The 16,646-nt window shown below is 24.1% G+C and overlaps 1 protein-coding gene across 1 annotated transcript; it reads right to left on the reverse strand.

Moving 5' to 3' along the window:
- Positions 1-362: 362 nt before the first annotated feature.
- Positions 363-15,863, reverse strand: LOC112597686 (organic cation transporter-like protein). The gene is made up of 11 exons (XM_025343848.1): positions 15,669-15,863; positions 7,469-7,615; positions 6,595-6,856; positions 5,806-5,912; positions 5,587-5,741; positions 5,023-5,191; positions 4,735-4,897; positions 3,723-3,832; positions 2,858-3,072; positions 1,840-2,021; positions 363-693 (listed from the first exon to the last, which is right to left on the reverse strand). The coding sequence occupies exons 1-11, from the start codon at positions 15,677-15,679 to the stop codon at positions 541-543; spliced, it is 1,674 nt and encodes a 557-aa protein (XP_025199633.1). The 5' UTR covers positions 15,680-15,863; the 3' UTR covers positions 363-540.
- Between the last annotated feature and the right edge of the window lie 783 nt (positions 15,864-16,646).

Here is a 16,646-nt window from a genome sequence, read left to right on the forward strand (position 1 = left end):
AAAACTTTATTTAGACATTGCATTTTATATACACTTTTATAATATAAATAATTATTTGTTTTTGTAAGCTAATATCCTCAATAATTGAAGTTAAAACATTAAGAGAAAAATTTAAAAAATACTGTATAGTGATATTAATTGTATAGTTAAGTAGAATAATTATTATTCAGTACCTATTATATTCTATTTCAAAAACACGTTTAAAATAAATCCACGTAAAAATAGTGTAAAATATTTTGAATTTTTTTTTCAGATAAGTCTTAAAAATACATTTTTCAAAACATTACATAAACACAATTATATTGTATGAATGTATGTCAAAATGTCAACGAAGCAAAAAACATTTTATATATTTACATTGCGTCAATATAAGTCTGACGACGTTTTGTTTTAAACATATTACATCTAACTTCAAAATAACTTATAAATTATTACCTATGTAAATAAATTAAATTGACTTTAATTTTTCTTAAGATTTTTTAAGACATAACATTATGTGTTTGAAAAAATATACAGTCTAACATCGTAGATAGGTGTAAATCAACTGGAGGAGTTGCCAATTTGTTCAGCTTCCAAAACTGTGTCTGGCATTTTTTTATTGAGAGTTTCTGGAAACAGTAGTGCGAGTAATCCAGATAATAGAGCAGATCCGCTGAAGAGTAGTAATGGCGACAATTCACCGAAATAAGTAACCTAAACATAATGATAATCATAAAATAATATTTTATAGTATATTATGTAGGTATTGAAATTAAACATTTTACAGTCAATGAGCATGCTGATTTATTTAATCGTTTTTACACGTATCTATCTACTTAGCTAATATCTATTATTTATTAGGCATTAATAAATTAAATAAATTTAGCAACGATCTATGAGTTATTGTTATTAAACATGTTCAATGAACACGCTTAATACAATTTATTTTAATATTTTATAAACTAAAATAACTGAATTTAAGTTAATAAAATAAGGTTTAAATCTATACTTGAAAGTCTATTTTTTTAAATTTTTTTTTTTGGTAATTTAAATACCGATTATTTTTGAGCATAACACAATAGCGCACTTTTTACCTTTTTATATTCGAAAAAAAACTACACGATTGCGCATAAAATTAATTTAATTTTATATTGTTGAATTAAATGGTTATAATTTAAAAATGTATAGTTTAAAATCTGTACTAAATGTTTGGTCGAAACAATTTTTTTTGCTTAGATGTTTACCCTCGGAAGATGTAGAAGATGCTTTTGCTTATTTAACTGAAAATAGTCCTTCTGATAATTTTGAATTCACTAATTATATACTTAATAATTATAAATAATTTGATGTCGCTTTTCCACCGACTTTATGGGCAATTAAAACCTTTAATAGAGGCAAGAATTCAAAGATAATTAGGTAAAAGGTGCGCAATCGTGTTGCACTGTTATTTCTTTGGTATTGTGTTTTTGTAGAAAGGATCTTAAACATTTCTATTATTGTATACACCTATGACGTAATTTAATAAGTGATGGTGAGATCAGTGATTAAAAGTATTTTCTATAACAGGTACCTAGATTTACTTATACCCGAAGTGAGTTGTATTTTTTAAAATTGATTTATTGCCGGTACAACCATATTTTTTGCCGAAATTATATTTTATAACAAGTGAAACGTGTATTAAAATAAAATAACTAGGTGGTAGTCAGTACTACTTATATATTTTTGTAAACAACAATTATGCTATATTTTAAAACTTTAAAAAAAAATAAATATTTTTTTATATAAAATAAGGCCATGATTGATTCGTTTATTCCTCATTGTACGTCCCTAGGTGCATATATTAATCATAGGTATACGTACTAATAATGGAGTTTGTGGTGCAATCATCGAACCGATTCTGCCAAACATGGAGCATATACCAAGCAGAGAATGTCGAATTTCCGTTGGGAACATCTCGGCGGTGTACATATACAGTATTACGAAGGAAATGGTTATGGAAAACTTTCCAATCAGGTAAAGGAGTATATTTAAGATAACCGCGTCTAAAAATAAAACAATATTTGATCATATGTTGATGCCGGAAAATAATAATAGGTATATCATTACGATATTACCTACATCATGGGCAACAAAAAGTCAATATTAAAAAAGGCCACTAGGTATCCACAGTTTACTCCACCACAACCCATGACCAATAGGTGTTATACGAACAGTTAAGTACACCAAGAAGATAAAATACCATATTATGTATCATTTGAGTAGATACTATTATTATGTTCTATAAACTGGTTTAAATATTTTAGGTCTTTGATGTTAATAGTTTAGTAAAATATTTGAATTTTCTAATCGATAATTATTAAGTCTTCTGTTACTGAATTATATGTACAATGGTATATTAGGGGCTGTAGTCAATTTGCAACAAAACTAATCAAAATATAAACAACATAATATGTAATAATTATTAATTTGCATCAACTTTTTGAAATACCTATGTTTGTAATTTGCATTATTAATGGATAATTTATTAGAAATCCTGAAAAATTATTGTTATTGAAGTCTTAAGACTGACCAGAGTAGAAACCTACCGACAAACATTTGATTACATAGATACTTATTTTGACTTGTTTTGGTGCAAATTACAAACGCTATTTTTGACTCTCAACGATCGTGCAAATTGTAAATTTTCATATCAGGAGCCTATGTAAATAATAGCTTATTGTTGTTGAGCTTTATGATTCTCTGAAATATTATGCATTTTTCCCATCCCATCTATCTGGACCTGACAAGAAAACACCTGTAGTGACACGAGTATTATAAAGCGGTCAGAGAAGAATAAAAACCACTCGCTTAACGGTCACTGAATACTATTAATAATTACGTTTTGGGAGAAACGCGATCGAGATGCACAGACTACTGCACACCAAAAGCGTGGCGCATTGCGACTCTCTCCGGCCGCAGTTGTTCATGATTTTGATCACCAAAAACAACGCTGGGATTTCAACAAGACTGCACAGAATGAAGTTCCAGTACCGGTTTCCCACTATTGAACCCGAGCTCATCGACAGACCGTAGTATATGAGCGTGTTGATCATCCTGAGTATAATAATAATATTAATAATAATAATAATAACAAAAGTAATAACAATAATAATAATAATAATAATAATAATAATAATAATAGTAATAAACGATACACAGAAATATGGAATACTTTTGTATTAATTAGTACATTTTTTTTTTAGGTGTAATCGCTGTATATATTATTAACGGAGATACATTAAGATGGTGTGTATAGGTTATAGGTTAGGATGCACTTATTTTGTAAAGAAATATTTTCGTTTATTATTATTATTATTATTATTATGTAAACTAATATAATATATATAATATATTATGTAGTAACACAAATTTAACCATACTATTATAATCTGAAACTCTTTTATAATCATTGAAAATTAATTTTTACAGTGGTGTACCAACTGGTGTTGGTGAAACTATAATTAATCGAAAAGTGGTGGGAGGGGGGATGATAGTTAAGAAATACTTCAATATAATATTGATTCCAAATTCAAGTATGAGAATATCAAATGTATAATACCTATGCAGTGTTTAGTTTTCTCCATAGTTTTATTTGAAACATAATTTGAATAAATATATATAATAATATGATCTACCACAATATAAAATAATTAAAAATGAAGATAAATGATACAATGCAGGAATATAATTCATATGTACTTTACCAACAGAACGAACAGTTGATTACTCGTAATATTATGCGCTTAGAAGTTATAGCACGTTTAAACGCTTGCTGGCTTGAGCAGCTGGTCGTCCTTCTCTTCGTCATTTCCTCCTGTACACAACAATAGAATATAATAAACATAATATCAAATTGCCAGATAAAAGCGGCTCTAGGTTTTGTGTGGCATAAAAAAAAAAAATTTCGATGCACTGTTTTATCGAATAAGTACAAAAATATTGTTATTATTTTTTGTATAATAGAAATTATTAAGCAATATTATCATTTATAAATTCGTGTTTAATTAACACTATTTTACAGTGAAACCTGTAAATACTGGACACTCTCGGTCACTGAAATTTTGTCTACTATTTGGAGGTGTTCACTATTTAGAGAGGGGGGAGGGGTAAATGAAAAAATTAACATTACTATAATAAAATAATAATGTGGAAAACGAAAATTTTAATAAAATGTACTTAGGTATATTAAGATTACGATAAAAATTATCTTAATCTTGTCATAAAAATGTACGCTATTTAGATGTACTCGTTAAGGGATATTTCACGGTATACTTATTTATATTACAAGGTAAATATTCACTGTTTTAATAAGATAATAGTTTCGCACCTATTTAGACATATCTAATACTATTTTTTTTTAAATATATAAATTTTAGCTTTAGTCTTTGGTTATTTTTTATTTTATTTTTTAATTGAAATTTTAACAGAAATTCTTGAAATAAATATTAAAGTATATTCTTTATTACTTATTAATTATTATTATAATTGTTAATTGATTTTGAAATCTTTAGTTCATCACTTTTTTAAATGTTACTTATTCAATTAATATAGAAACTATATTTTTATTAACTACTAAGATATATTTATATATTAAACATTTTTCACAATGGTGAACAATTGGTTCCTAAAATGTACGTAAGGTCTTATCTTAATTGATCTACTCTAGGACCGCTTTTTATCGTTAGATAATCAAAATATGGATGTGTATGTATTTACTATTTCGATCTCTTTTTCATTGGTGCTTTTAAACGTTTCGAGTTTTCTCAGACTTTCTTCCGATAGTTTTTCTCCGTTGAGTTTTGCAATGTATTTCAATTCTTCTATTGCCTCACTGATTTTTCCAGCAGCGATCATCCATCGAACGGATTCTGGAATAATTCTGTGTACAAATGCCAAAGCATCACGGTTTATAGTAATGTATTAGAGTATCGAAGTGTACGCAAAAGGTTGGTTGTAGGTGTTTATTTATAGAATTGATAGTAATTCAAATACAATTGTATTTACGTGTAGGCCAATGCGAAACACAATCCCGGTAAATTAACGAATATCAAGAATTTCCTCCAGTCTTGAACGTACCAAAATAATATTCCAACTAATGCCTCGCCAATTGGATAGTAAGCGCTCAAAACGGTACTTGCAAAAACTCTGTGTCTGGCACCAACTAGTCCGATACCTATTGGATACATTTTTTTTTTAAAAACATTCTGTCCTATTAGTTACAAAAATAATATTGAATATATATATAATAAATTGGATGCTTGTAATAAATATGTGATAGGTATTCAAGCATATGTAGTTAAACTGCATTTTAATGAAATTAACAAAAAATATTAATTGATTTCGTTTTAAAATGTACATAGTGGAATATGAAAATTACAGCTATATTATTTCATTGTATAATTAGACATTTATTAGATTTTCTTAAATATTTATTTGCTATACATTTAAGATATAAGCGTACCTATTATTTGAAAAATACTCAAAAAGCCAAAGCGCAAATAAACGTAAATAGGTTTTTAATTATAATTTGAATTGTGGCAAGTTAAATTTTACTAAATCTTTTATTACCCATTATAAAAGTGGCGCTATAAACTCCACCGGAAAAAAAAGCATCGAAAAATTCCAATATCAAGAACATGGTGTAGTTTATTGACAGACCACGTAAAATACCACATGTTGCTGCTAATACGCTTCCGATGATAATAATATTTTTTCTGCCGTACCTTAACACAAATGACCAATTAATTATTTTTAGTTGTTATTAATTAAATATTTTATTAATCGTACTTGTCTGACAAAAAACCGGATATGGGTAACGAGAAAAACTGACCAATGTTGTTGAGGGTCCCAACGATTGTCAGTTTCCATTTGTTGTTTTTGCAAAATATGTTGAACTGTTTTAAAAAAATCATAATAGTCGCGTTAAACTATCGATCGATACTATATACCTATAGATATTATAAATTATGATTTATGAAATAGAATACTAGTATAGACAGTGCCATGATCATATAGGTGGAACTCATGGTTAGATTAGAATATGTAACTTAACACGGCATGTGTTTTGAAGAATTTTTTTCAAAATTTACAATCACCAAGAATGAAAAATGGGCTTGTTTCATAATTTCAATATAATTTTCATATGGTTTTTTGGCAATAATTTCTAAAATTCACCACTTGGTAATAATAAAATACAACATAAAATTTTATTATTTTTAAGTATATCCTAACGTGATGATATGAAACAAGATTATAGTAAATAATTATAAAAATGATAATATGAGTATTACCATCGTTATTTAGTATTTACCACAAATTTAATATGATAAACACAATAGATTTGAGTAACATACTGACGTGGATAACAATAAATATTATTTTTAAAAATCGTGTCAAGTATTATATATAATATTTTTGAAATTAAGTCAATTAAGATGATCTAAAATTTTGGGGGCTAATATACTTAAAAAGCCTACCAAAATTCCTCCATGTTTATCATTGCGGCACAGTAGTAGTATACGTATTATTATAATTTATAGTATAATCAAATTTATATATATGAATATTGTTAGATACCGCAGAAACTATCGTTGTCTCCCCACCGGATTCGAAGACGAATTCGTCGCACTGCACGCTCAAAGATTTGTTGAAATCACTGTCATCACATCGGAAGATGCGTTCGTCAGTTTTTTTGGTATCGTTCGGTTTATTTCGTACGTACTGTGAACACTTAGCCAGCCGATGATCGTCGTTATCAAATGGGACAGTCCGGTTCAGCCATACTGGCCAGTATTCGACCGTTGTCTCAGAAGTCGAATCGCATCCTTCTATCAGACATCTGCACGGCGGATAAAAAAGTGAAAAAAACAGTGATGATCATTTAAGAGGGAATATCCGATCATTCTTAATACTTTTATTTCCCTTTTAATTATTAATATAATACAACTATAAGTAATAACTCAAGTGGATTTTATTTTAAATTATTCAGCAAATAAAATTACTTCAAACATAAAAGTTTACTTTTTTTTTTAGTCTCGAGTCATTGGTTTATAATATATGTCATGCATTTAGAGCTTTTGATTTCAAAACATAGAATTGAGGTAGCATGTGCGATTTGTGTTTTTTGAACACAAGTTCAGATTTTAACTTATATATTTTAAAAGTATATTTAAGTATTAGTATGTACACCAATTTCCATTTGATTTATGAACTGGTAAAAATTAAAACTAATGTAATAAGAATAAAATATATAATGTTGATGATGTTTAAAGTAATTTTCACTAATCAAAAATTTAAAAAAATATGTTTAATATTATGGTTTTCATATTTAATTAATATTATGATATTAATTACATAGAGTTAATGAGATAATTAAAAACAACTATCGGATGTTTCCACTTAAATCTGGCAAGGGTAGTGTTTCATGTAGGTAGAAACAAAACAAAAAAACCTGTAGTTCATGTCTCCCGTAGTGAACACAAACGACATGGTGGACGACGCCGTGAATAGTAACGTCAGTCCGAGAAAAAATATATAAAGTTTTTGATATTTTCCAAATTCGCCCACCTCTTCTAATAACTTGTCAATGTCGATCGTTCTATAATAATAATAAGAATAATAAAATAAATAATTTAATTTTAACTAGTAGCTATTAAATAAAAAAAATAAATACAAATAATTATAGTTATAGAATATATTATTTAGAATAAAAGTAAATATTGATAGTATCTATAAGCGGGGCCGCTTTTAGGAGAGGGGGGTGCGACGAGTGCGATAGCTCCGAGTGACAGATTTTGGGGGTGATAAATATTAAATTTACATAGCACGGTTTGCGTTTGGACGAACTTATAAAAATTGTTATGTGTTTGGGTAATTAACCACTATCTGTGTGGATGAATGATTTTAAAATATTGTAATATATTAGAGGCATTTGGGTTACCTTTTTTTATTATCTTGTGATGTGTTTGTGTAGTATTTTATCAATCAAATTTCTCTGAAAAACTTTGAAGATTCTACGGGTATGATTGAAAATGTACGTTTTTTTTAAATGTCTTTTTATTGTTTTCCTTGACATTTTATTTAATATTTTATTATATTTTTTCATTTTATATTCTGAAGTTAAATTTTACCTGATATATACTTGTCTCAACTGATTCTAAATCTTTTAATTTATCTAATTTAATTTTTCGTCGAGTGTTGTGAATCGACGCAACCCATTTGCGCCCGAAGTATTTTTAATAAAAATGCGTTAAAACCATGCAACGTTTCCAAACTGTATTCTATAATACAATTCTGTATAATTTATTAGTTTATAACTATTATATATATATATATATATAAATATATTTTTTGCCAGTTTTAACTATTTTTAATTTGTATGTTATACTCTTATAGATACCTATTATCGAATTCAGAGTTATTTATTTATCATGAAATATTTATTATATAGTATATGTGTTAAAAAATATAAGTGTTAATTTTTATAATAATTGTACGTACTTAACCATATGTTATATTTTTTGACATTTTTTTTTTTTAAATTTAAAATGTTTATATTATTTATACTATTTTATGTGAGATGAATTTTGACTTCAATAAATAAAAATAAATTAGTGTGAATTAATTAAGTGTTGTTGAATTAAGAAATCCTGGATTTAATATTAGTTATTAACTAATTTTTTTAAACCCAAAATGTTGACAAAATTATAAAATTTAAACTATATTATTTAGACAATTATTATTTAATTACTATAATCTACTAATTTACTAATCTACTTAATCTAAGTGTCTATTAAGATATAAATAGTTCACTTTATGAATCACTATAGCAACATTGTATGCGAAATGGGCGCATATGGGCTATAAATCGGCAGGTAGTACCTATATTTCGGACGCATCTGTCCACATCCCTCGGGATGCAAATGTATTACTCTGGGGCACAAATTAACTGTAGTCTTGTGAATATATTAATATTTAATATTATATATTATATTAAACTGATAGTGGCCGCGGTGTTAACCGAACATTTCAAAACCGGTAGACATGGAAGGAACTGGAAGTGAGCGAGAGAAAAACATTATTTAATATTCTTATAATATATAGTAAAGTATAACTATAAAGTGTAATTTTAATACACAGATAACCAAAAAAAAAAAAAAAAAAAATAAAATAATAATAATAATAATAATAAATAATAATAATAAAATTAAAGTATGGAGTTAATAAATTACAATTTTTTTTTTGTAATGTTAACTAGATAGGGTACTCTTTAATTATTGAAAATTGTTAGAAACAATTTTTGAAATATTTTTGGATATATAAATGGAAATTCAAATAGTAGTTTATAACTTATGTGTTATTTAATTTTCTGTATTAAAAATAATCCATAATGTTAATAGATTTAAGAATATGTGGCTATAGCGTTAAAATAATTGACATTTTATTATTTGTAAAAATTGTTAGAGTAATTAGTGTTAAATTTAATATTAAATAAACGATGTATTTTATAAAAAAACTATTATGAAAAGGTCTATTATATAAGGTTTAATAACTTAGAAATTTTTCGGACAAATATCAATTTAGATGCATTAATATTGTAAAAATAATTATTTTTTAATTATCTGAAATTTACAATTAACAAAATATTTTCCAAAAAATCAGATTTTGAATAAATACGTAGTTAAGTTGGAAATATTTCAAAAACATTTTGCTTTGGAATATGAAATTCAAAATGTATATTGTCATTCAAAAAGATAAAATACTGGCTTAATGATAAAAAAAAAAAAATGTAAGAATGTAAATTTTTCGTAATTGTTTTACTATGACATTAATTTATGTGAAAAGTATTTTCAAAAACGCTTAAAAATTATGAATTTAGATTCCTAAATGGATCAATTGTAGACTATAACAAACACATCAAATAGTTGAGTTTTGACTTGGCTGGATACTTAATATTATATTGTCATCGGTAAATCGATTATTATTAATTATATTATTACACTGTTATAAAGTACTGTTTAAAAATAATTCAATTAAAAATATTGATCGACTCAGTATGAGTTAATAAATAATAATTATTATATAGTTAGGTATGAATAAATTATACATTATATTAAGTAATAGGTATTTCATGCAATTATATTTTACCTAACCATCGTAATTCGTAGTCCATATAAATAACGCTTGTGTATGATTAAAAATAAAATTATTTAATGACGATTCACTTCGTTGTCATATATATGGTTATATATTATAAAGGTACCACAATCTATATTTTAATATAGTCTGTGTATCTTCTAATTGTTAATACATTATCCATCAATTTAAATATAATACAATTACTGTTAATTTATGTCTTAATAAATGTGATGGGAAAAGTAAAGGTTGAAGTTTAGTGAATAATTTATATTATATACGTTTTATTTATTCAATTTTATATAAACAATAGCAAATATACATCATATATTTATATACAAATTACACAAAATACATTAATAAGTCTTTTCAAGTTCGCAATATCGGCGTTCATAAAGTCTACGTATTGATAACAATACAATGTACACTAATTATAATTACATATTTATTTAGTAATAATAATAATTATTATTATTTATTAAACATGATAGGTATGTAATGTAAAGTAATTAAATATAATATAACTACCAACGCGTCGGGGAAATGATAATTTTCGTTTTTATTTATTTTAAATGAAAACACATAATTAATGGTATAATATTATTATACACATGTGTATATTTAAATGTTTACGCATAATATTTTAAAATAATTTATTTGTTATGCAGATAGGTGGACACTGGGCAAGCATAGTTTACAAATGAATAGTACAGACATATAGTAAAGATAAATATAATGTCGCCGTCTCAGCACTATAAATCTCTAAAAATGTAGTTATTATCGACTTACATGTTTCGGTCTACAATACAATATTATTTAAAACAGGAAATAATCAAGTTTAATTTCATTATTTATTTTTTTTTTTTGCATATTTCGTTATTTTTATGCATATTCGAGCAAATATTTGATAAAATCCGATAAATTGCTGTTTTTCTATATTATTCAATTGTAAATTATGCTTGCTTACCCATATATATATATATATTATATTAAATATAGTTACAGGTAATAGTGGTTGGTAACATACGATTTGACAATGTACTATTTTATAACTGGAAATAAAAATAACATTTTAAAGAACAAAATTGATTTTTCAATATTAATCAAGACCCCACAGTAAATAATTTATATTTATAATTTTGTGCTTTGAGAGTTTTGTATGTGTACAAAATGACCCAAAAATTACTGATGCTACACTACTTTCTTGAATGAATCATACAAAGTTTAAATAATTTGATTAAAATTATATTTTATATTTTAGATACAATTTATGAATTTGCAAATAACATGATTAACATTTATGCATTACAAGGTCTGACTTAGGTCTAAGTAATGTACTAATAATAATTATTCTATTACACACGTACTGTAAAAATCACGTAAAATTGAATAAATGTTATATGTAACACCAGTTTTTGTAAGATAATAATAATTTTATTATCAGAGATAATTAGTTCCTCTAAGCTTAGATAACACAATATAATGTTATCTATAATAATAAAATAGGTAAATCTAGATAAAAATACTTTTTAATTCCGATAAAAAAAAAATTTTAACTATAGGTAATAATAATTATACTATTGTTATAAAATATTTTAAAACAATGTTTTTGACAATAAATTTCTAATTTAGTAATTAAGGTATAGGTAGGTATAATTAAAATTTACTTACAAATAATATTTTATCGAAGAAAAGTAAAAATAAAATAAAATATTAATTTGATAAATTATTTTTAAGCACTTCTTTACTAAAAGTTTAATTTTCAATGCCGATTGTAGATTTATTGAATGTCCATCGGAGTAATTTTTTAATAAATGATAAAGAGAAATTCCAGTATTCAGTTAGAAAAAAAGTGGAAAATCTCCCGCTATTGGTCAAATCGTATTTAATTATATACAAGAATGTATTGACATATTTCGTTTGATTCATCAAATTTTAGATGGTAGATGGGTTACTCTCGTGTTGTTTTATGAAACAGTTTGATGGATGTACATAGATATCAAGAACGGTAAATAAAGCTTATTATTAATTACCATAATATCGATAGAGACGTTTTCAGAAGGAGCAAAGGAATGACAAAATATTACACTTATTTGAGGAAATCAAACCTGCGCAGTCTTGGTCGAATTTCATCGCTTTTTTATTATTGAAATGGTTCACCTCTTGTCATTTTTACACACTAATATTTTAAAGTTTTTGTACCTATAATTTATATTAAAACATTCGTTCTCTAACAGATTAATGTGGGTACCAGATATCCTGGGTGATTATTTCAACAATGAATACTCATTTAGATTACATCACTTACTCTCAAAAACTATTAAAGGTTATGAAAATATTTATTTTTACATAATTTGAAGTAATTTAAAATTTAAATATTTTAATAGTTTTTATCATAGTCATTTTTTTAAATTGGATATTGCTTTTATTAAACTTCGACAAAATTTTTATATTTATGAGAATTATTTTATATTCGTTTTTTGTTTATTAAAATTCACATAAAAATATTCAGAATTGGAATGAAATTAAAAACGTATAAAGGTATTCTTCTAAAAGTGTAATAACTTATGATGATTAAAAATATCATGAAAATATTATTTTCAAAAATTATAGTTTTTTAATGGTTTCAAATTATGCAAACACGTGTTTTCAAATACGTTAATAGTTTATGAGATAATCAGTAGCTGCTGTAAAAAGAATCATACTGTATAGAATAGGTACATATTACTTTAATGTCATTCTTACATTTGACCATTGATATGAATAGTTTACATTTATTACGTACTGATAATTTAAAATGTTTATATAACAAAAATCACACACTGATATTATGTTATCAAATTGTTTACATTACTTTTTAATATTTGTACTCATAGTAATATAACAGAAAATGCTTAAATGTTAAGTAACTTGTAATAAACTTGTATTCAATAATCAGTATTTTTAATTAACTTCAGGATTGATGTGAAATTCAATATTAAGTATTAATGAATATATGTGATCCCATTATAGAATCATTTATATTTCGGCGTATACAGACATTTAAATTTATTAGAGTTCAATTAGATTTCCGCGATTGCAATAATCTTATGTTACAGTTTTTTATTGCAAATTGCTGTTTTCTAGAAATATATTATCACTATTTTCCTGTATTATTTAATAATTGTTAATTTATTTCCAGAAACTCACAATTCTTAGTAAAGGATAGTAAACAGTAAAATAGTAAAAAAGGTTATCATGATCTCGGAAATGTAGTTTAACTCAATAAAATTAATAATAATTGAACGATAAAATTATTTTAATTTTAACTATCATAGTTATAATAAAAAAGTACATTTGTGCTACATATTTTATTTACAAATTGTATTGAAATTGATTCAGAAGAAAGCAACTAATATATTGTTTTGATATGAAATAATAATAAATACATAAAATGTTCAACAGTTATTTATTTTCGTATTGTTTAGATGCATAGATAGTTTTGAAACGTAATAAGTAATTATTTTCATTCACTTTTTTAAAATAAATGTTTTAAATTTAAGTTAGGATTAGGAAAATAGTTATAAATTAAGTAATGGACATTTTAGTGGTTGGGTGTAAAGTGAGAATTACGTAAAATAAAATTAATCAAGTTACTTATTAACATTTTTTCTTTCTGTTATTTTTTGTTTACACATTTCAATTATTTTTTTTTATCGAACAAAAATATTATTAATGTTATTAATATCATTTGTCTTGATAATATTTATAAAATTTTCAAATGTTGATAAATCGTTGTCTTGGATTTTATTAAAAAACTTGTAGTTGAGTTTAAAAGGTTTATTAGCTTATTACATTTTTGAAATTCTGTTAAGCTTAAATTAAATTAACTTATTAATATACGTTTGATTTTACTTAATTGACAGTGACATAAGTACACATTTTTGTGTGAACGTTTTTTAAGAAATTTTAACATAAATTAGTAAAAGTAACTCAATTGGAATTGAATTTAAAATAAACTTATTTTTATAAAGTAAATGTTTATAAAATTAATTTGAATTTATAGAAACAAAAAATAAATTGCTCAACAATTAAAATTAATTAAAATTTTACTTATTAATTTGTTAATTCCTAGTCTATTATTTTAATATAATGTTAAAACTTAAGAAAACGTCGTCTACGTATTGTCTGTTTGACGAATGCATTTCATATAAAATTATATGTTTATTATAATTGATATTTTTATTCTTTTATTTTTGGATTAGAATGAACTGACCTATTATAAAATATAAAGGTACAAAGGAAAGAATTTTATCTATGGCCTTACATAAGACTTTTTGGAATTTTAATTTTGAAACAAATTATGGGAATTTTAAATTTTACAAAAAATGTACAGTATATAATTCTTATAATTTTATTTAAAATTAAAATATTAAAAAAAAATACCCATATAGCCTTTCCTGAACACTTGATAATATATCAATTTAGTTATATATTAATAATATACATTATTAATTTACTACTTTATATTGGAAATAATAGAGTTAAATTGATTATTTTGAAAGTAAAATTTGCTGTGTTGTGCTTTTTTTAAATGGAAACTACTGCAAATTTGGGTAAAATGTCGTCTTTTTAATTTTAATAACTAAATTAATTAGATTTAGCTAAAATATATTAAATATCTTTGATATATTTTTTTTAAATAATTATTTGTTTAAGTTTAAAAATATAAGTAAATAAAATTACACTGGGGATTTTTTTTCTACTGTAATGAGTCAGTAGTTTTTTATTTTGAGATGTTTTTTATAATTTATTCTTTAGTTATGATTCAAGACTTATTAAATATTATTTATACAATTAAAATGTAAATTAAAATCACACGTTTACTTGGGTGAATAGCTTGCACACATTCCTTATATCTGACGCGTCTTAATATCTTCTGTGTGGAGCTTTTGATTTAATTATATGATAAATCGGTTAACAACTTTATGTAAAAATGCTCAAAATGTTTTATGCAATATATATGCATCTATATTAATGGTAGAAATTTTGTCGATTGGGAAAGCATAGACGTTTATACTAAATATTCTGATTTTTATATTTATTATTTATTAATACTATTTAATAATAATAAAAATTAAATATTTTATATTAAAAAAATAATAGTAGGTTAATGTATTTTATTGTATTGTATAACGTTGTTAAATTAAATTATGATATTTTATAAATCTTAATTGTTCTATAAAGTTTAATCCTCGAATAGATGAATTTTATAGAATTGTATTGTTTTTTTTTAATATTAAAATAATAATGAAATTCTAAAAAAATAATATTTAAGGTTTTGGTTAGTGTGAATGAAAACATAGCTACCTATTTTACTTCTAAAGTTTTTCTTGACATTCTATCAAATTTAATGAATTAAAAGTGCAATTTTTGGTTGTCTTATTTATACTATTGAATAATAAATTATTTTTTTGTAATTTTATTTTATTTATATCCTTATATTATACTATTATTATATTATTAAATCAACATACATTTTGGTCATTTCTCCGGCTTGTTTCTGTATACTTGTCTTATTCTTCCAATAAAATTAACTTATTTATTCAAACAACGAAAGTAACAGATATTTTACCATTTTTATTGATTTTAAATTTAATATTTAGATTAATTGATTTAAAATTGTCGAAAGTAAGTTGGTAAGCACTATAAACAAATTTCACGACGTACACTTATAGGATTTACAATATATACTAGTTGTAAAAAATATTATGCTTCCATTCATCCCGAAGGATTCCCCCACTCCAAGCGTAAAATAATAAACTCATACAATATTTTCTATGAATATTATTACTACTCTGATAACACGTGATAACTTTAATTCATTACACTGGATTACGGTTCGTACTAATGACAAATTTATTGCAAATTGTGATATTAATGGTTTGTACAATTTAAATAGCGGATCACAAAATAAATAAATTATTAGTTTATTAACGGTATTTAACATTAATAATTAATTTTTACCGTTTTTTTAAAGGTTATAATAAATTTATAACCTTGTAATTATTATTAGTACGTATAGACTAATATGATATTAAATTATATCTAAATAATAATTTTATATACTTTACATATGTTATATATTTTTTAATTAAAAAAAAAATATCATAAAAAGATGTAAGTATTTAGATATTTTTGACAATTAGCATCCATGCCTATAAATATAATATAAACAATGTTTTTTTTTATATGATATAAATGTTAAAAATTTTATTAAATACATTATAAATATTCAAGAAAGTTTAATATAATTTAGTATTTCTCTTAAAATTATAATTATGATAAAAAATTAGTTTAAAAACTGTATACATTTTAAGTAGTTACTTATTTTTGAATAATGATAAGGCTTATCGATGAAATGTTTAATAAAACATGTGAATTTTATAATTAATTAGTAATCGTTACTCAAATTTAATTAAATTATGTGGACTTCGTGAATTAATAAATATAAT

The sequence above is a fragment of the Melanaphis sacchari genome, unplaced genomic scaffold (assembly GCF_002803265.2).
Source record: "Melanaphis sacchari strain LSU unplaced genomic scaffold, SCAv2.0 Contig43_pilon_pilon, whole genome shotgun sequence".
Taxonomy (NCBI): domain Eukaryota; kingdom Metazoa; phylum Arthropoda; class Insecta; order Hemiptera; family Aphididae; genus Melanaphis; species Melanaphis sacchari.

Coding starts and splice junctions, on each gene's coding strand:
- LOC112597686 (XM_025343848.1), bottom strand. Junction 5,192..5,586: donor TAGCGCCACTTTTATAATGG/GTAATAAAAGAT, acceptor TGTATCCAATAG/GTATCGGACTAGTTGGTGCC. Junction 4,898..5,022: donor TGTTTCGCATTGGCCTACAC/GTAAATACAATT, acceptor ATTTGTACACAG/AATTATTCCAGAATCCGTTC.